This window comes from Drosophila arizonae, chromosome 2 (assembly GCF_054131065.1).
Source record: "Drosophila arizonae isolate 15081-1271.41 chromosome 2, UAZ_ARI_1.0, whole genome shotgun sequence".
Taxonomy (NCBI): Eukaryota; Metazoa; Arthropoda; class Insecta; order Diptera; family Drosophilidae; genus Drosophila; species Drosophila arizonae.
The window spans coordinates 16,258,214-16,280,014 of NC_142922.1; the positions used below are offsets into that span (position 1 = coordinate 16,258,214).

The 21,801-nt window shown below is 40.9% G+C and overlaps 4 protein-coding genes across 14 annotated transcripts in view; 1 reads left to right on the forward strand and 3 right to left on the reverse strand.

Moving 5' to 3' along the window:
* Positions 1-6,292, reverse strand: part of Fur1 (Furin-like protease 1) — a 173,982-nt gene extending 167,690 nt beyond the window's left edge. For all 5 annotated transcript variants that reach the window (XM_018019270.2, XM_089476491.1, XM_089476495.1 and 2 more), the window contains exon 1: positions 5,695-6,292. The gene's annotated coding sequence lies outside the window, so the exon portion shown is untranslated. The remainder of the gene's footprint in view (positions 1-5,694) is intronic.
* A 688-nt stretch (positions 6,293-6,980) lies between these two features.
* Ada (adenosine deaminase-like protein) lies at positions 6,981-8,161 on the reverse strand. Its single transcript, XM_018000515.2, has one exon. The coding sequence runs from the start codon at positions 8,022-8,024 to the stop codon at positions 7,008-7,010; it is 1,017 nt and encodes a 338-aa protein (XP_017856004.1). The 5' UTR covers positions 8,025-8,161; the 3' UTR covers positions 6,981-7,007.
* Positions 8,162-8,318: 157 nt separating this feature from the next.
* beag (IC cytokine homolog beag) lies at positions 8,319-10,319 on the forward strand. Its single transcript, XM_018000250.2, has 2 exons — positions 8,319-10,019; positions 10,079-10,319. The coding sequence occupies exons 1-2, from the start codon at positions 8,460-8,462 to the stop codon at positions 10,151-10,153; spliced, it is 1,635 nt and encodes a 544-aa protein (XP_017855739.1). The 5' UTR covers positions 8,319-8,459; the 3' UTR covers positions 10,154-10,319.
* Positions 10,320-10,712: 393 nt separating this feature from the next.
* Positions 10,713-21,749, reverse strand: Kdm2 (Lysine demethylase 2). 7 transcript variants are annotated; one of them, XM_018000017.2, is made up of 7 exons: positions 21,604-21,749; positions 20,074-20,180; positions 19,917-20,037; positions 16,841-17,001; positions 15,193-16,604; positions 14,336-15,069; positions 10,713-14,036 (listed from the first exon to the last, which is right to left on the reverse strand). In XM_018000017.2, the coding sequence occupies exons 3-7, from the start codon at positions 20,019-20,021 to the stop codon at positions 12,396-12,398; spliced, it is 4,053 nt and encodes a 1,350-aa protein (XP_017855506.1). In that variant the 5' UTR covers positions 20,022-20,037; positions 20,074-20,180; positions 21,604-21,749; the 3' UTR covers positions 10,713-12,395. The 7 variants fall into 7 exon arrangements, with proteins under 7 accessions (XP_017855506.1, XP_089319764.1, XP_089319769.1 ...); XM_089463638.1 differs by lacking the exon at positions 21,604-21,749 and adding an exon at positions 20,340-20,998; XM_089463643.1 differs by having other exon boundaries at positions 14,336-15,066; positions 19,917-20,180.
* Between the last annotated feature and the right edge of the window lie 52 nt (positions 21,750-21,801).

Here is a 21,801-nt window from a genome sequence, read left to right on the forward strand (position 1 = left end):
AAGAATTTTTCTCAACTGAAATTTCGAAAAATAGCAGTCAAATTATATGAAACGAATATTTTATTGATCTTAAGATAAATAAGTGTTATGTAAAATGGTATACATGTAAGGACTATTTCATAGATCTAAAATGCTCTACATCATTTTCGAACTATATTTTGTGTTATATTATACTATATACTATATATGATGGTGCTTTGATTAAAGAACTTACTTATACATATACACTTTTTTCAAGTGTTTCACACTTTATACCAAATTTATAATATCCTGCAAACTTTAATTGATTATACCCGTTAGCAGAACTAAGCTGATTACTTAAGTGAAAGGTTAAAATAGCCCAGAGGCCTAATTTTAACACACATGTTTAGTTAATTAATAGCTTACGCAACTATAATGTATATTAGGATTATGTACATTACAATTTCAATTCAATCGATAATCCCTGATAATTTCCGCTTTGAAGACAGATTAGCAAATATATGCAACGACATACGTATACATATGTATATATGACTATATGCCAAAGATTCAGCATAATGAAAATTCTGTTAAATTGGTCGAAAAAGTAAAGAAAAAAGTTGCCAAAGTTCACAATTGAAACAAAAGAAGTGCAAAATCTGCAATATCCGTTGATTTGTTTGAGATCAACTTTTTTCTTTTTTGATTTCCTGTATTTCCCATCTTTTGCAAAGTTTTCCTTTGCGAAAGCAAGACAAAAGACAGTTAAAAGTGTCTCGCGAGGAGAAGCATATAGCGAAGCGAAAAGCGAGAAGCGAAAAGTAACGAGAATCTAGACTGCAGCTATCTAAATACATGCGAGTGCGCGTCTGAGTGTGTGTGTGTGTATGAGTGTGTGTGTGTATGTGTGTGTGGTATGTGCATAGCTTGTTCCGTTTTTGGGAACTGCCAAAGACAAACAATGGCAATGTCAGACAGTTTTTCCGGCATTTCCCTCGCTTTGCCATGCGCCGCACGTCGGGGGCAGCTCAAAGAAAAATGCCGACAAGATGCTGAAAAACTGAGCGATGGGCTTGCCATGAGGGTTGTGGGCGGTATTTTGGGTAAATTGGAAAAATACAAAAAGAAAAAATCACACACACACACACAAACACACATACATATACATTTCTGGTAATTTGCCGTCTGGCTGAGAAGAGGACGTGAAACGAGCCAATGCTAAGCTGAGTTGTTGTTCTTTGTCAATGTCGCGAGCGTATCGCATTTGCCAGCGAAATAGGCAGAAACTACGGCCAAATGAATTGGCCTAACTTTAAAATGAAGCAAACATGTACTATATATACATATATATGTACATACATATATCTCCAGCAGATCTGCAGATATTGGCCAAGCATTTTTGGGGCTTTTGATCCACATACTACGACAAATTCCTATTTACATTTGCCCTATTCGGTTCCTCTTGCCTGACTGGATTCTATTTAGTTGGCAATGCGCCAACAAAACCAAGAAAAAAAGGAAAAACCTTACGCCTCGAGGCACGCCCAATTTTAACTGCAATATCAGCGCAGAGTCACGCCCCAAGCCTGGCCACATTGAGTTAACAGCAAAGCTTATCCTGAGCCACTCGCTCGTCATTTGAAATTTGTGCTCTTCGCTTTCCATTTTCGACAAAGTTCCAGCAACTTGACCCCGAAAACCTTTGCTGTACCCCATGTACCTCAAACTTCCAGCAAAGTAGATTTCAAATAAAAAATAGCGCAGATAACAAATATAAAATGCGTTCTAAAACGCTTTGGCTATACTTCACTCCTAGGCAACAGCTGAAAAAATTGCCCACTTGGAAGCAAACAAAACATTTGCGAAGAAGGTACAAAGAGGAACAGAAAAGATTGGGAAGTGATAACAGTCAAGAGAGCAAATGCAAAAGGCAACTACAAAAATTGCAAACTTGAGGAGTAAAAGGGGAGAAATAAATATTTACGAATGATAAGAAATATAAAAGGAAAATCAACAAAAATCATAAGTAGAAATAGATGAAGAGGAAAGCAAAAACACTGTATTTAAAAGCTATATTTGAGAGTTGGGAATTGAAACATTTATCAATGAATAAATATAGTTATTAGCAGAAATATATGTATATAAACGTTTACGAATGTCAGCAAAGACAATGAAGAATAAAGAAGTACGCTAAATAATAACAACAAATATTTGACCATTAATGGAATTAAACAACATGCTAACCTTAAAACATATGATAAATATAAACACTCCGATTAACATTTATATACATTTAACATTTATATGCACATATATATATATATATATATATTTATTTATTTATTTATGGGTAAATCTACATACAAGGCGTAGCAACTAAGTAGTAGTTGAATGTCCAACAACAAATTGTGTATACAATTAATTAATTAATTAATTGTCAAGATAAATCAATTACAATTGAGTGTACATAGAGTAAACACATATATATATTTAAGAGCACACACAAACATATTTTCAAATGATGCCAAAGCTCGCTTGAGCTCAACTATGAACCGAACAAATTCTCGTATACTTAAACACCAAACGAATTAGATATATTATTGCCAGCTTTGTGAATAAGTAAATTTACGAATAAGTGGAAAATTGATATGAAAGCTAAAATCAGTATTTGAGCTAAACTCAATCAAATAAACATTTTTAAAAATCAAATGAAAGTAAACAAAAATTCCTTAGCAAATTTCCAGCCCGAAAGCGTGCGAAAAAGTGTCTTATTTTGTTTACGTATTTTTTCCACAATTCTTTTGTGAGGGCGTGTGAAACATTTGTTGTTTGTTTATGTATATATTTTTTTGTTGCTTTTAATGCCCAGGGTATGCCAAAAAAACATATGCTTTTTGCCTTCATACATCGCTGTACATTAACTCGCGTATACTATATCTAAATTTAGTTTTCTTCGTTTAGAGAGCGATCGCTTATTGTTCGATGGGCTAAATATAAATAGAGCCCTGCTTTCTTTATAAAACCAACAAATTTGAGCAAACTGTTTGCAAAAGATCTTGAGATATAGGTCAGAAAAACTTTCAAAAATAGTGAAAGAGATTCATTGACAGTTTAACTGGATAAGTAAACTCTTTTAAATTTGTTGTCATTATTTGAGTACAATGCATTCAGTATTTAAGGTATTGCAAAAAATTAATGAAATATTATATTATATAGTACTTTAATGTTTTATAAAAAATATATAAAATAAATATATGGAAATAAATTGAAAGATTATATATATTTTGTTCAACTTCTGGAGTACTACTATATAACTGTACACTGTATATTACTGATACTACAATATTAATAAAAATTTTAGGATTTTGTTTGCCTTTTATTTTTTTTGCACATACACTCGCACACACATATGGATGCATATACATATATATAATTTGTGGCTGGCTATTTTTGGCTATTTGCGTTGAGGCACAATGTGTTTAATATGCTTATAATTGAAAATGATTTATGTACACAAGCTACTGCTACTGCTGTGGCGTGAAGGGCCCACACATAGGCCTTAGGGGTTTCATGCAGACCTTAGACCTTTCGCTGCGGTCGGTCGGACGCCAAAGTACTCAATTCAAAAGATGAATAATTTCTGTTATGTTTTCATTTATTTCGTATTTCGTCTGTGTGGGGGAGTATGCGTGTGCGTGTGTGTGTGTGTGTGTGTGTATGACGTGTATGTGCGATTCCCATTCAAAATAAATAAACCAAAAAGCTTCTTGAGGCTAACAAAGTTTTTGTCCATCTGTATTATACAAATATATATAGATATATATATGTATGTACATTATACGACAAGTTGTGTACAACTTAATAAACGTCTTGTTAGTGCCAATAATTTATTATTTCTGAAAGGTTTAATCGGTCATTCAGCTCGCTAAAGTCTCAATATAAAATTTATTCATTTGCCTATCAAATTTTTTTTACATGCTTTTAATTTTTATAATTGTTCATAATTGTTTTAATACGTTTTTAACACAATAATGAGATAATCGTTTAGTAATTATACATTTAATACCATTTTTCTGTACATTTAACCAACAGTAATCGATAAGAATCTGTTGACCATGCTGGAGATATATTAAAATGCAAATTTACTGATTTTGCTTTAGAGTTATCATTTAAAGTTTAAACTAAATATTTAAAAAATCTTTAATATCTAATTTATTTACGCTAAGATGATGTGCAAAACCCTTGAGATATAATTAATAAAAATAATTAAATCACAGAATTTAACTGTATATCATTTAATCCTATGCAACCTACAGACTTTAAGTAGAGCTTGCAATAATTCCCTCTTCTCTTATAAACTAAGTCTTATTGAGAATGCTACACACATAATCTAGATAGTAAACAGTTATCAAATTACCTGGAAATCTTTCACTTCGAATTATAAAATAAAAAACTATTTATATATATATACTCAAACCGAATAAATTTTCTGTAGCAAAAACTTGTTATTGACGTCAAGCAAAATGCCCAACATAAAGCAGATGCAAACAGATTGAAAATAAAAACAAACAATTATATTCCAAAAAGTGAGAAAATTCCAAAACTAAATGGAGAGCAAAAACGAATTAATAAAGGAAGACAAATCCAAAATGTTGCCAAGACTAAAAAGTTAAACAAATCAGGCACTGAAAATAAGCTTTAAATAATCCATTAACAAAGTTTAACGGCCTTGGCAACAGAACAAAAAAGAATGCAAAATGAGAACAAAAAAATTTTAAATTATACAAAATGTGGAATAAACAATAAAGCAACAGAAAGACAGAAAATCAAATTGAACTTTTAATAGGCGCTCACAACAGGCAACGCAAGCCACAGAGAGACAGAAAATCAGAAATCAGATTAATAATTGCTGAGAGCAAATAAAACATAATTAAGACAAAGCAAACGGGAAAGAAATAACAACAACAACATTGTACACGCACAGAAGCGTAGAAAAGAAATCTAAAAGTAAACTATGAGCACCAACTACCTGTGCAGCAACAAAAACAACAACAACCACATAAAGAGTAGAAGAGCGCGTTGTGAGAGCAGCAGGAAGACAAAATGTAGCGTAGCTGTAGGAGAGTGAAAGAGCAAAACCGGTATCACAAACAAACAAACAAAGCGAACGAAGACAACACCAAATAACACGGGCATGCTTGCATGCCTACATTGTCGTTGTGTGTGTGCATATAAGAAATGTAGCTTCGCATAAAAAAATCAAAAACACACACATACACTCACACACACACAACCACACACACAGAGAGAAAATAAGCAACGGCAAAAATGCAACAATGAGAAGAGAGACAAACGCAACGGCTACAGAAAATGTGCATGCTGACAGGTTCAAAAGCAAAACAGGAGACGAAAATGAAATGAAACGAAAAACGGGAGCTGAATTGTCGCCGCCGTCGGCGCACGTTGCATGCAACAAGCTGCAGCAGCGTATTTTTACACATTAGCGCAAATATTTGAATCATTTTTAGCCTCGTCGACGGCGACCGCATTTTGTGTTATTTGGCAAAAGTAAAAGCAAAAGCAAAACAAAAACAAAAATGCGCGCGCGCTCTGTTACACCCACACAGACACACACACACACACGTGAGGACAGCACGCACAAAACGGTACTTTCATCATTTGTGATTTCCACAACATATTATTATATACATATCTAATTTTTGTATTACTAACCTTTAAACTGTAAATGGTTGCTTAATAGTTGTTTGCACCTTGCAACAAAATTATTTGTGTTTATGCTGAAATATTTATTTATACATATACATGTATAAATATATATTTGAATATTTTACTAGATTGCGGAATGGGCTAAGTAACAACAACATTTAACATCACAAACACATGCTCGGTCACACACACTCGCACACATACGCCAATGCACACGCACGCCTACACCAATGGTAATAACAGCACTTGTGTGCACTTTGTGCTTCTTTTTTCATGGACTTTCGGAATGGCGCTTAGATTTTGGATTTCTGTGTATGCGGGCACTGTTCTTGTTGTTGTGGTTGTTAAACAATAGCAAATTGTTGTTGTTAGCAGCGCGGCATTCGTTATAAAAATGCTTTATATTTTTGCAAATACGTATGAAATTTCATAATTTAATAGCTAATCATCATCAATGATTTTCGGCTGATTATTTAAAAAATTATTTGACACTTAATCATTATTTACGAACACATAAACAACGTAGCGAAAATACCAGCGGCGAACGAAGCGACGCAGTGACGCGACGATACGCACGGACAAGAGAAGTATTACTGGCGGAAAACACTGTTAACTTTTCTTATAAGAGCGCGCCAATAACAGCGTAGAGATGAACGCGTGTGCCAACATGGCACGATGTCGCTCAATTCAACATAATTATTTTAAAATCAACTTTATTATTTTAAGTCTTCATCATTTCAAATGCTATGCCAATGCATATATACCTTAACACTAATTCAATATAATTTCAAGACTCAAGTAAAAAATGTGACCATTATATATGTGCGTCTAGTTGTTCTGTCGTGAGTTTAAATCGATCACGAGAGCATCACACTACTACCAACTGTTAAATCAAGTTCGGTTATTTAACAGACCGATTCCAGCAAGAGATGCGCAACTAGCGTAAAAAGCTTTTTAGCTTTATATTTCAGATTTGTTAAAAATCCAGAGATATGTAATTTCTTGATCTGAAATTAACAATATTCTTTCAACCAACTGAAAAATATTTGCATCTAGTGCTATAATATATTCAGCTGCATTCATTGATAATGTATTAAATCAACTTTGTTATTCAAGCACCGCAACGTTGCAGTGCCATGAAGCTGTTATGTTAACATATATCTAACAGAGTTGAATAATTTCTCACAGAGAGCAACAGTTGCGCTCGCAGTCTGTTAGCTAAACAGAGAGAGTGAAAAGCAGTTTGGCGCTTAGCCGATTTCAGCTAGTGGAAAAATTATAGAATTTGGCAATTTCAATAGAAATCTTAAGGGCACATTTTATTTATTCTGAAGCCTTGTATATTTATAAATCTGCATTTTCAGCATTAGTTTCTCTTCTCTAGTGGCAAACGCATGCTCCACCGCCTCCATTGTCAGCGCGATGCATTGACTCTTGGTCAAACCGAAAGATTCTGTTGCCAGGAAGAATTCGTCCGATAATGTCGTATCGAATACGCCACTGTCATCAGTACAAAGAACTTTTGGTGCACATGTTGCCATCAGCTGCTTGAGATGATGAACCCCAATGTTGGCCACAGTTCCGGACTTGACGTTGCTCGTCAAACAGCACTCAATGGGTATATTTTCCTCCTTCATATGCTCGAAACCAGAGTCAGATAAATATGTGCCATGGCCGCAGCGCGACATGCCAAAGCGAATCATCTCTCTAATCTCTACTGGATTATCCACTTCGGCACAATGCATGGCCAGCTTTAGACCATGGTTTCGTGCCTTGCTTAATACTGGTATGAAGTCCTTAAAATTGCCCTGATTCGGATTTCCGCTAAAATCAATCCCAACTATAATTTCTGGCTCGACTGTGGCTAGTTCCACCGCTAAGGCGACAGTTTCCTCAGCCACGGCCACTGGCTCGGCACGGTTTATGGACGGCAGTAATTTTACCTTGATCTTATACAGATCGGACTTCTTTTTTATGACACCCAGAACGGTGTCCAGATACGAACGACGGGACATATTTCCGTTCGCCTTGGGCGTGGTGCGCAGCTCCACATATATGACATTATCCTTGGCGAAGTCCCGTATAACCAATTCGGTGGCGTACTCCAGACCCTCTTTGGTGGAAGTCAGCTCATGCACGAAGCCAAACTTTTCGAAGCAGTCGTCCAACTTCGCGCCCTTCTCGAATTTAATGAAACGCTCGCATAATGTAGAAAATTCTTTTGTCTGAACGCCATAAACTTTCGCCGCCAATTCGCGGATGCTGTCAATGTTCAAACTGCCATTTAGATGAGCGTGCAGCTCGATTTTCGGCAGATTGCGCAGGAATTGTAGCATTTTGTGTAATTAAATTTATTTGGGAGTTTGTATTTATTGTCAGCTGTGTTTTGGCTTTTTGTTTATATTTGGGAGTACTTAGTAGCCCTGGCACTATCAGCTGTTATTTAACAGCAGTCACAACATACGCCTGCTATTATCGAATATTATTCTCAATAATTAAAATGAAAGGAAAATGCAAACCAACTAAATAAATATAATACTAATTTTGTTTGCCAATGTGTAGTTTGTGTTTTTATTTATTTATGTTAATTTTCTAGTTCTTGAGCTTTGATCAAATGAACGTTCCGCCTCCGTCATCAGCTGATATAATTCCGATAGCTTAATAATCGATATATACCTAAAATTTTCGTTTATGTAGTAGAAGAAACTACATAAATATAAAAATAATTTATTCTGAAGATACATAAACGAGAGAGGTAATTGCTTGTTGCCATGTCGGATGCGCATTTGGAAGCGCCGCCTTCGGTACGCCTCACCAACGATGATTTTCGAAAGCTGCTGGCCACGCCGCGTGCCCCGCCACCAGGATCCTCGAGCAGCGCAGGCAGCGGTTACCTGGCCACCGCCCAGTTTGCCACGCCTTCTGCTGTCGGTGAAAAGAAGAAAAGCCAGAGTAGCAGCGAACGAAATGACCTACGTCGCAAGAAAAAGAACTTCTATGCAGCACTCAAGAAGCAGGAGGATGTCAAGCTGCAGGAACTCTCGGAAAAGTACAGAGATCGTGCCCGCGAACGTCGTGACAATGCCAATCCGGACTATCAGAATGCCAGCACGCCCGGTCATGGCAGCAGCACAAATGCCTATAGGGCCGTGGCACCAGATATGAAATCTGGAGTGGATGCAGCAGAGCGCCGACGTCGTATCATACAGGAGTCAAAATTCTTGGGCGGTGACATGAAGCATACGCATTTGGTGAAGGGTCTTGATTACGCCCTGCTGCAGAAGGTGCGATCCGAGCTGCACAGCAAGGAAGCCGAAGAGGAGGAACTGGCCGCTGCCTTGGCACGAGAAAAGTTGGCCGAAGAAGCAGCCGCCGCGGAGCAATTGGAGGCCGAACGTCGCGAGGCTGAGGACATAAATGCGATCAACGGTCCCATGGCACGCAACATATATAATCTCATACAGGCGCGGCGCTCCAAGGAGGTGCCCCGCAATGAGCTGTTTGCGCCCGGACGCATGGCCTATGTGATCGACATGGAGGATGAGATGGACATGGATATACCGACGACGCTGAAGCGCTCCAAGTATGAGGTGCCCGTGCCGCGAGAGGACATTGCAACACTGACCACGAACGACATTGTCATCAATAAGCTGTCCCAAATTCTGAGCTACCTGCGAGCCGGTGGACGCAACAAGAAGAACAAGAAGCGCGACAAGGATAAGCCCCTGTTCTATGAGAAGGAAGTGGAGAATGTGCGTGGCGGCAACAGCAGCGCCAGTGGCGCAGCTTCCAGTGGCAGCAGCTCAATGCCGAGCAGCAGCAGCGGCAGCAAAACCTCGAAAGCTGTGGGCGACAGCATCTACGATGATGTGGGCGATTATCAGCCCTCAAACTCGCGCAGTGATCGGCATCAGTCGAAGCCAACAACGGGGCAATCCTACTTCGGAGATGCACCCGCCGAGCCGGAGCCGGTAATAACAAGTATACCGCCACCTCCAAAGATATCCAAGGCGATGGCGTCACGTTTTGCCAACGAACCGGAGGGCTATGCTGAATGCTATCCGGGTCTGGAGGAGATGAACGATGCCATTGATGATTCAGATGATGAGGTGGACTATACAAAAATGGACTTGGGTAACAAGAAGGGCCCGATCGGACGCTGGGACTTTGATACGCAGGAAGAGTACTCGGACTACATGAGCACGAAGGAGGCGCTGCCCAAAGCTGCCTTCCAGTACGGAGTTAAGATGCAGGATGGTCGCAAGACGCGCAAAAACAAAACCGAGAAGAACGAAAAAGCCGAGCTCGATCGCGAGTGGCAAAAAATCCAAGTGAGATTTGGCTTAACATAAGCTAGAATCTGCTACTAATTTGCATTCTATTTTTACAGGGTATCATACAGAAGCGCAAGCTGCCCAAGGATGGAGGCGGAGATGAACCAGACTACAAATCGGCTAAATACTAAATTAGTTCAGAACGGAAATTCCTTTCAGGATTTGCATGAAAGCTTAAGAATATTCTAATTGAATATTTATATAATTAGCAGTTTCATAGAATATTATATTATACCTAATTACCTTTATTTTGTTTAAGCCTATTTCAAAATATATCTAAACTTTTCTGATTCAAAATTGTCTTTAAATGATTCAGTTTTGACTGTGTGATCATGCGAAAATGATTCTTTGCAGAATACAAAATAAATAATAATATCAAATACATATACTATAAATATGTAATTAAATTAATATTGATTTCTAAGGAAAACAGTTATTGATTTTTAAACGAATCAAAAGCAATGAAACAAATGTAAAGCTTATTTTACATGAATCTGAAACGGATATATTATAATCTGAAATCATTTAATTATACAAAATATATATTTTAATAATATATATTACACAATTTAGGGAAATCGAGCATGACAAATGAGGAAATAAAACATTTATAAATAAATTTCTCAAATATGAATAACTATCTGAATTTATTTTTAGATGCTTAAAATTCGATTCCGAGATAAAAACACATTTCTTTTAATTTATTTTAAACATTATGAACTATTTATTATAATTGATGTTGTAAAACATTAAATATACGTATTTATGTAGGTGTACAAGTATAATTCTTATTTGCTCATACAAATTTATGTATGCATTTATATGTATATATATATATATATATATTTTTTTTTTTTTAATATATATATATGCTAAATAATTGTTTAGCCACTTTATCACTATGCTTATATATTTAACGATATTTCTTTCGTGCTTTATAAATGTGCCTGATCTTTGAGCTTCTACTGGGAAGAGAAAGGCTGAGGGAACATGGTACTCTAGTCGGGGCAGACCTAATGGGAGTGTATTCTATATAGATATATATATATATGCATATCGATCTAAAAACCAACTGCAGTTAATAGGGAGACGCGTTTGAACTAAGCTAAGTTTAATTCCTGCTCAGTAGCCTTGCCTAAGTGCGTGAGCTCTCTATAAGATTGGCATCCTTAAATGTGCTTAGATACAATTTCTATAGGTATATATAATATATGACACTCAGATTCCAATTTGCAATCGAATAAACAATTAACACACACACTATATGACCCATGCTTGGGAATGCTAATATATATACTCATATGTCTGTACTTATTGCATATCGAATATCGAATATCGTATATATAGATATACACCTCAACCTATCACTACATATTGTTCCAAATATGCTTAAGAGAAATGAACAAGATTTAATTAAATATAAAATCTACGTTAATTGCATTTGAAGTAATTCGGCAAGGCCGCAATTCACAATACCCTTCGCATTGTTTCATAGAGCTTTAAAACCCTAAATATATTGCACATTAAACATTTTTTGTTTTGTAAATTTGTCATTAATCACTCAAGATAAATTTTAGTTAAAAATTAAGATTTGCATGTTTGCAGACGAAACATAAATTTCGATTCTAAAATATTTCTCTATTGGAAGAATAAACAGCTAAATGTAAATTTAAACATAAAAATCACAGCAAATTAATCATGTATATAGAAAATAATTAAATGTTAGAGCTTAGATTCTTCTATGTTCCATAAAAAGGGAATTGCACATAATGTCTTAAAGGGAATATTGCAATACAGAAACCGCTTTTAACTTAAGAGGTTTAAATAATTTTCGGCAAGATGATATATTAATGTGTCTTTTAAAACACTTGACATCAAGGTAGAATTTGTTTATGCTAATTTTTAGTGTACAATATGCGATATATAGTATATATATCCAATGCGAAGGGCATAGGCTTAGTTTTCTTATTTTGCTTGCTCTATCTGCTGCTGTTTAGAAACATAATTCTTTGGTTTTCTTCTATTTTGAAACTGTCTATTGCTACATCTTTGAATGGCTCCGATGGTCTAGTTTAAGGTGTTTCTCTGGCGGGTTTAGGTGAGGATGTTCCTTGTGTGCTGGCAATAAATACAGTCCCTAGCGTAAATCAGAGCATGCCCCAAACATAATTACAATTACAGAACAGGCAGAGACTTAATAGCTAAACACGAGTCAAAACAAGGAGAGTGTGGGTGTTTGTGTGTGTGTGTGTGTGTGAGAGAGAGGTGCCCATAGCCCATGCTGCAGGATATCTATATAGATCCGCTTAAGATTCAGCCAGTAAATGTACACAATTGCCGTTGGCGTCGCCTCTGCTATCTGCTGGTCGGCCCTCAGTCACGCCAGCTGTTGGTTAAGGAGAGCCGGCGACGCTCCACCAACTTGATGTCCTTGACACAAAGATCATGCTTGGAATTGCTGGCGAAGCGTATTACGGACTGGGTGCTCACCTGCGGCACATGCCGCAAGTCCAGCCAGATAAGACTTTCGCACTTGGACAGATGCTCCAGCGAGTTCTCGGATACCAGGCGACAGGCGCTCAAATTAAGCTCCGACAGCCGTTCAATGGCCGTGGGCGAGGTGCCAATCTGTGCCACGCCTGCGTCGGTGATGCGCTGGCACGAGGAGAGATCTAAGTGTTTGAGATGTGGCAACGACTGCATTATATAACGCACAGCCACGTCCGAGATGTCAGTGCCGGCTAGCTTCAGCGTTTTGAGATCACGCAGCCGTGTCTTTGAATCACTCAGACCCGGACGCGAATCCTTCGGCGGCGACAGTATGTCCCGGATGGCCGCGTCATTCAAGCCTCGCACAAAACTCAAGTCGAGTATTTGCAAAGGAGGGCAGAGGCAGGTGTGCAGCGCCAGCACCGCCTGGATGGGGCAATTCTGCAAGGAGAGATTCTTGAGGGCGGGCAGGCGAGCCACCAACCAGGCCAGTTGCCGCTTGGCCAGCTGCGTCCAGTCCAATATCAAATGCTCCGGCTGCCGCCGCACAATGGCCGTCAATAGAGAAGCGGATATTTTAAGCTCAGCACAGTTCATGCGCTTCCAGAGATCGGGATCGACAGCGGCATTTGACCATGCCTTGCACACCAAACAGCACGTGACGAGCGTCTCGGGCGGCAGATAACGGAATATGATCTTCAGCACAGTTGGATCCAGTGCCAAATTGTGGGCGCTGCTATTACTATGACTGTGACCGTGACTGTGACTGTTGCCACTGCCATGGTGCGCATGGTGATGGCTGTGCCCGTTGGCGCCATTGCTGTGCTGTGCTCCACCAGTAACACTGCTGACAGCACCAGCTAAGCCTGCTGCAGCACTTGTGCCGGCTCCATTGTTGAGCCCATTTATGGCGCCGTTACTCAAACCAGATCCGATTAGACTGGAGCTGACCGCGCACGCTGGACGCACCACATACTGTGGCTTCTTCAGCACACGCGTCGACGAGTTAAGCATCTGTTGCGCCAGCTGTGAGCGTATGGAGTTCTTTTTGCGTGAGCCACCGCCCCCTCCGCCATGTCCTGTGGATGCCGCACCAGTGCCCGCTCCACTTGTAGCCTCCATGGAACTGGAGCAGGGCGCATCGTTGCTCTCATGCATGCTGCTGCTGACGCTAGTGCCGTCGTCGCTCTTGCGCCGTTTCACCTTCTCGCCCAGCAGATGCGACGCATTGGGTGATATGCCCGGCGAGGGCGTGTCACAGCTGTTGTTGCGCTCCGTCTTCACTTCCAGCTGATGATGACGCTTGAGACCGTGTTTCCAGTGCGTCGTATGCATGCTGCCCGACTCCATTTCCGATTCGCTCGTAAACACAAAATCATTGTATTGTCCAACAGGCGGTGGCAAAATGCTACCTACTCCAGCTGCACCTCCAGCTCCCTCCTGACCATCGCTGGTGTTGTTGCCATGCGAAACAGAAACGCGTCGTACCTCCGATGATTTTTGGCGAGCGCGAAAATGTCGCGGCTGCAATCGGAACGTGGAAAACAATTACAATAAATACGCACGTCTGTTCGGCAGTTGAGTGATGTAAAGGTTCTGTTATTTACAGATTTCATGTTTGTATTTGGTGTTAACAGTTAAAGAGAGGCGGCTTGCAGGTTGCACATTTGAGTGCTGTTAAAGTGCTGCCTAACATATGCATGTTATGTTAAGCAAATGGAATAGTATAAGTAGCAAAGTCACACGGACGTTACCCAACAATATGTGAAATGTTAATCGAGAGTGATGTTATTAAAAGAATTATGTTATTTCACAATACTCACTTTGTAATCGTAATTCTTGCCAGAGCGACAGCAACTGGGGCACTCCCAGCTATTGGGCAGATCCTCGTTGACAATGCCCTTGGCATCGGCAGCATCGTCGGTGCCATCCAGCTGGGATAACGCACAGTCCGGATGAGCGATTTCGTAGCAAACGGAACACTCCATCAGCGCAGAGGGACCCTCCAGGGAGGCCAGCTGCTTGGTTTGGGGCGACACGGGCATCTGCCGCCAGCCGTCCAGATGACAGTAGACGCACTGCGCCGTCACTGGCAGCATGGGCGACAGGCACTGTCGCATCATACACGTCTGCTTGGCCCGTCCCGGCCCACCGAACTTCACCATGTCCATGCAAAAGGGGCACGTGCCGCAATCGGAGCGCTGACAGGCGGCACAGTTCTTGCAGCGCGTGCGCCGTCGCCTCGGCTGTCCGGTGCCCGTCAAGTGTGGCGACAGCTTGGCACTCGCCTCACCCGGAGACAAGCAATTGTCCAACGACGTGCTCATGCTGCCATCCGCATAGTTGGAGCTGGTGGCAATCACACTAACGGCATTACTGTTGTTCCCCACATTAGTGGGACTACTGCTATGAGCTTGGCTGCTGCTGTTGTTGTTGTTGGTGTTGTTACCGTTGCTGCTGGTGCTGCTGCCGGCAGCAGCTGCCACAGCATTTGCCAAATGCATCTTCTTGGGTGGTCGATACTTCAGCGTGTCCGTGGGCAGCACAAAGGTGGCTTCTACGAATGGAGTTGGAACAGTGTTAAGATAATAGCAATAAATAATTTGGGTTCAACTTTCAATCTGAGATTAGATGAGATATAGAAAGCAATGGCGGAAGGATTTTATACAAAGATACACACCTTGTTGTGATCCATGTCCTGTGGATGAGCCATTTTCCAGATGCTCCTTCTTCAACACCCCATTGCTGTACTCCACGCCCTGGCTGCTGTAGCTGTGGTTGTTATTGTTGCCACTGGAGGAGTTGACGTTGTTACAGCCATTGTTCGAGCTGTTGTGACCGCCGTGGCCTGCCTCTGATTCAGCTTCCCTGGCCGCCTCCAGCTGCTGCTGTTCACGTATGACTTCCGCATTTTTGCGAGCTATCTCCTGTTTGATCTCCTGCTTGACGCGGGTGCGATCGTACAGCTGAAACACGGGCTGATGTTCGGCAGCGGGCCGTAGGACAGACATGCCTGTCACAGCCAAATCCTGTTGATCCTTGCAATGTCGCTCGACCAGCGTGCGCACATCCTTGATGAGGGCAACCGGATCCAGGACAAGACTGGGCACATTCTTTTTCTGAGGTGGCAGATCGTACAAGTACATGACAATCTCCTTGAGCCCAAAGAGCTCGTAGTGGGTGAGATGGATGTGCGGGCGGGCGGACATTTCGATCTCACTGACCGACGGCTCCCCCTCCAGATGCGAGTGACCCAACAGTGTGTAGACATAGCGCGCCAGGACATACCACAACATTTCCGTGAAAAATGGATAGCGAAACTTTTGTGGCACCTTCGTATTATCCTCAACGCTGGCCGTCTTCAGCTGCTTCACAATGCCAAAGGAGTGCAGGAAATTGCCGCCAAAGACCAAAGATTGGGTGGGTGTATAGACGGCATGTATCCAGCCGGTGGGTATAAAGAACGTATTGCCAGCCGTAAGATAGACCCGTGCACACTTCTCGACCGTATCGCCAAAGAATACATCCGCCTGCTTACCAGACAGCACCCATTTCTCGTACAGCTGCAAATTGCGGTCGGTGGGTGGGATTAGCCAAAACACTTTGCTGCCCTTCAATATGTGATACCAGACAGAGGTACCACCAAAATCAATGTGGAAATCTGTATAGCAGTTCTTAACGGACATGAGGCAATACTTTTGCACTTTGGGATACATCATGCCGCCCAGCAGGTTGGTGCCCTCTTTTTGCGCATCTTTTAGCTGCTTGGGCCATACCACATCGACCCAGTCGATCTGTCGCACTATCTCTGGACTTTGGACAAAATTATCGAGTCTTGTATGCGAGAATTCCAAAGATATAACATTCAGCAGACGATCCTTTTGCGGATTATCATAGTATTGCTGCCATTCCTTCATCGTCATCTGCAGATTCTTCTGCGTGTTGACATCCATAACGTCCAGCAAACGACGTGATCCCACACACAGACGCACATCGTTCACCGTAAACTCCTGGGCATCGGGCATACGCAGCCCCAAGCCGTTCTTTTCCCTAAACAGCAAAGGTATATTGAAACCATGCTGCTGTAGGAAACTGTAGGAAGGATTGAAATTATTAATTATTGGCAAGATCTCTAAGACAAATTAGTATTAAAATATTAATTGAATTTCAACTAAAATTTTTAAAGAAAGTTAAAAATTATATTTGATTTTGTATAAGCTTTAAGTCATTTAGAAATTTTATATATTTAAATTTTTTTTTGAGCACAGAATTCACAATAAATGTTGGAGCTAGTTACGATCAGCAAAATGTGTTAAATTTCAACTTACGAAACTGTTAAATCGCAGCCGCGCATCTCCCGCACCATGCCGGCCTGCGCGAACTTGGAGGACTCGAGCTTTTCGGCCACACTGAAGCCGCGCGCGCCTTCCGCGTCATCGTCGCCCAGTAAACATTCCTCAAGGTAAAGTTTGCGCTGCTTGCGCTCGCGCTATGTTGGAAGAGAAAGAGAGAACGAAACGCATTAATAAATGGCTAACCGGGAATCGAAACACCGAGTAAATGCCTAAAAATATACACAGAGGGCGGCGGCAACGCTGTGGCCTGTTTCGCAGCTGACGTCGCTGTCGCTAACGCTATCGCTGCTGCTGCTGATGCCATCAAATGATTCACGTTCGCTCTACACACCATATTAGCGGCCATTCGCTCTATTCACCACAGCAGATGGCTCTCTCTCTCTCACTTTCTGCCGCTCTCGAGCACCTTTGGCCGCCGAATGGGGCTCGACCCATTCGTTTAAAGTCCGTCGTTTATATCATTTCGTTTTCATTCGCTGGCTCGCCTCCGAAAGCGACACACTACATTCATTGCGGAGCTGCTATTATTTCAATTTCATGGTCGTATTTTCTGGCAGTTTCGGCGGCAAAGCCAAGCACACCACCACCACTCGGTCGCTATTGTTAATGATGAGGGCGCCTTCAGGGCAGCATATTTGCATGCATTTCGTAAAGGGCAATGGAAATCGTATTGTCGACAGCGGCAGGCAGAGTGAGCTCCTGTTGCTGTCTCCTTTCTGTGCGCATGCACCGGCCTTGCACTTTGAATAATATTGCATGTGTATGTGTTCTTCATATGTGTGTGTGTGTGATTTTTTTTTATGGTATATGCTACAGCGCCGGCTAGCGGGCGGTAGTGAAAACGACTGTTGCGTTTTTCGTCCATCATCTTTATTAACAAGAGCCCCTCGCATGCAAACAAACACGCATACGAATATCCGCAGGCACACACGCTCACATGAATACGTGCATGTGCATGTTTGTCTGTGGCTTTGAGTTATTTTTGCATTTTAGCAACTCTGTAAATCTCAGCTGTGGTGGACTTGTATTGAAAAAATCTATAAACGTTTTTTGTTTTCCTATTTTCGTGGAGCTGTCCTCATTTGGTCGCTGTGTATTTCATATCCTTTTTAAGTGATTTGCTGGCTTCACGCCCGTTCGTCCGACTTCCACCGATCGTCTGCTCCACGCCAATGCAGAAACTTGTTTGGCGTGTTCTAAACGTTTGTTGTTGTTTTTCTGGTTGCTTATTGTTGTGAGACAGAAAAAGCTTGTTTTGGCTGCCAAATGTCTGGCAACGCTAGTGGGCAATCGACAGGTAGAAAAAATACGACAACATAGCATTAAAGTGCGTGTCACTTTTGTGCTGGGAATGGATGTATGTATGTAAGTAAGTGCGAGCATAAGACGGCAGTGAAGTGGACCGAGTTGTTACTGATTCTGATCATGTTGTCGTTGTTGTTTTGGTTTTGGTGTGGCGTCACCAAACGTAACGTTAACCGGCCGCCTTGCCAGATTGCCGTGTGGTTAAGCTTAATGTATTCTATTAAGGTGCTAATTGCGAACGGCCGCCACTGTCACATGCGGAGCCCCTCAACAAAATTGCTGTTAGCTATCTACAAACACAAACACACTCACACATATATGTATATACATATACACAAACACTGGCGAGCTGCGATAAATGTGCGTTTGTAGCATGTGCTCTCTGGGATTGAGTTAGTCGCTTTTGATATAAATTTTTCATAAGCCACATGAGTTGAAACTAACACACGGCTAGAGATGTGAGCGTGTTCAGCTTGCTGAATGTTAGAGCTATCGAGGTAAAAATCAGACTGTATATGTGGTTTAACTTATATATGCATGGATATGAAACATCTTGAATATATAATTTAATATATGAGAAATAATAAAAGCTTTAGTTTGCTTATCACATTTTTAGAGAAATTTTTGTTTGTTTATTAAGTTTATTCGATCATACTTGACTAAAACACTACACTACATGAACAAATTACAACTATTGTCTGTGCTTCCTGTGCAAAAAGCTAGCTCATCTCTTACAAAAAATACCAAGAACCAGAAAAAGCGGGCTTCCTGTGTTTGAAAAGCCACGCAACCACGCAGCCACGCAGCGCGGATATGTGTATGCTTGTATATTTGTACGCATTTATGTATGTAACGATGCGCGCACTAAAATATTCATGAATTTAGATGACATTGCCAAAGGCAGCATACAGATGATAGGAAGGTAGAATGCGCATGTTGTTTTTGTTATTGCTGTTTGCTGTTGTTGGCCTGGCCAACGAGCGGCAGCAACAGCTGCGGTCCCAATTTGGTGCTAATCAAATGCACAAGCAAAGTGAATACAAGATACAACAGACAATGCGAAAGAGAGCGAAGGAGAGAGAAAAAGAGAGAGCGAGAGAGACCACACACACAAAGAAGTGCTCAAATAATCACTATAAATGTAGTGTGACCGTGCTTACACACCACACTACACCACCAGCACACACACACAATCATACGCATATAAATATGTAAATCTGCTATAGCTGTTATCTACGAAGATACTAGTGCACTACAAACATACTCATACACACAAACACACACACACACATACACACACAGAAACAACATAAAATAATGTAAAAGACTAAATTAAAAACGAAATGCGAACAGTAACAAACAAAATGGCAAAGAAACTGCTTATGGTCATGCGGCGGCATCAGTTGAGCTTCAGTGCTCAACGGGCGCACTGCCGCTGCTGCACGGTTCACCATCTCTTGTGTCTTTGTGAGCGAACTGCTCTTTATCTATGTGAATGTGTGTGTGTGTGTTGTGGGAGATAGAACTTGAGCTTTAGAGAGTGAGTGAGTAGTGAATGAGCGTGCATTTATTTATATAGATTGCTAATGATAGTTTACAATGACAACGACAGCACTCGACAGTTAACGGCATACGCAATCTCGCGCCGCCCTAATGATTTTCTTTGGGCTTATCAGTATAAATCGTACGTTAGGCTCTTCTTTTTCTGATAATTGTTGTTGGCAATGTTAGTTCAATTACTCACCAATTGTCGGCGCTGCACACCTTTCGCATTGCCGCCTGCAGCGACGCCGTTGTTATTGTTGCTGTTGCTTTTGCCAGGCGACGACCCCGTTTCGGCGGTGGACATCGCCACAAAATCTGTTGGTTTAATTTGCACTTGTACTTTGAAAACTTGGCACGCCTCGTTCTCTTCGTTTATGGGCGCTATAATCAGCGCTGCTTACGGCTTATTTGTTGTTGTTCTTCCGCTTTTTGCACTTTACCACTTTTCACTTTTAATTATTTGCTGTAATTAGGGAAGAAGATAGAAAGATAGAAACAAACTTAAAGATGCATGAAAATTACAGTCGCTCCACTTGTTTGTTATTGTTTTTTTTTTTTTTTTTTTTTTCCTTTCGCTAACACTACGCGCAACGAAATACTAATTGCAGACAGCCTTTATTACTTCATACAAATTGAGCTGGCAGCGAAAAAATGAACATATTCACACGCACGCAATGTTACGGGTGCTCCTATGCGATATACGTAGCACGCGTTTGCTTCTACACTCCCACACACGACGAAGACGACTAAAACAAGAGCTAAAGAGCAGAGTGCTGCCAAGGCAAGCCGAGTGGAACTCAACATGGTGGGCTTTTGTTATGTTTTCTGTAAAATTCACCACGCTTCTCAACTGCCAGCCAACTAGCTAGCCTGTGTTTGCCTGCCTACTTCTGTACTACGTCAGGGGCTCGGCTTTAATTTCGTTGGGGGATTCGGCTGGCACCCACATGTGCGCCACTGCTTCGTTGCCGCTGCTGCTGCTTCTAGTTCCATTATTATTTCACAGGTCAGCGAAAAGAAAAAAGCCTGTGGTGTATTCAGTCGTAACACAGCAGTAGGCTCGGTACCTGCCTGCGTGTCGCTTACTAAAATATGTAAATATGTGTTGCATCAATTTTGCGTATTTTGTCATACGACAAACGACAGCGACAGCGGCATCAATATAAAAGCTCACTTATCACATTGCCCCTCCAGACACGAAACACATACACACTCTAGGTATTTGTCATTTCGCATTGCTTTTCCCATGAACTTGTATTTAATATTCTAATTTTGCACTTGAGCATTGATATACCGTTTGCTACGCGTTTACTCTCTGCTAGCTGGTTTTAGCCGATTTTCTTTCTAAGTATATCTTATTATTGTTAGTGGTGACTTTTTTGAGATATGTAAGCGTCACCACGCGACTCAGAAACTAGCGAACGACGAAGCCGACAAGCCGACATCGTTCTGGTTAGGCCTTTTTGTTTTTGTTTTTTGCGTCTCCAAATTACACTCATTTTAATTATAATTAATACGTATGTATATGTATATACATATTCGTATTTTTATATGTGTTTATCTGCTATATACAGTATATATTTATATACATATGTATGTATATACAGCGACCCGGCCGTACATACATACACATGCCTCGCACTGTTCACATCACACAAGCACTTCTACAAATACATATGTACATGCCCGTAAATACACACACACACATACACACATGAACGATTCACATCCATGCATGCATGTGTGTACATATGTGGCTCATAATTAATTAAATCTGTAAACAGCGCCACTCAATTTTTGCAAATGTCTTGCATCTGCAGCTCGCAAAACAGTTTGCACACTTGGCAAAATACGTTGAAACAAGAGATATTGTAGTTTTTTTTTACCCATTTTTAGCACTTATCGAAGTTTTTAATACGTCGTCGCAACACGTCCGCAAAACACACCCGTACTTGATGAAAACTTAACTGCGACTGAATAGTGTGACCGTGAGCAGAGAACTGTAAAAATGGCTTCGACTTTATTAATGTTATGTTGTCTTAACAGAATGTGCACAAAACTCAAAGATTCGAAAACGCCTTAGC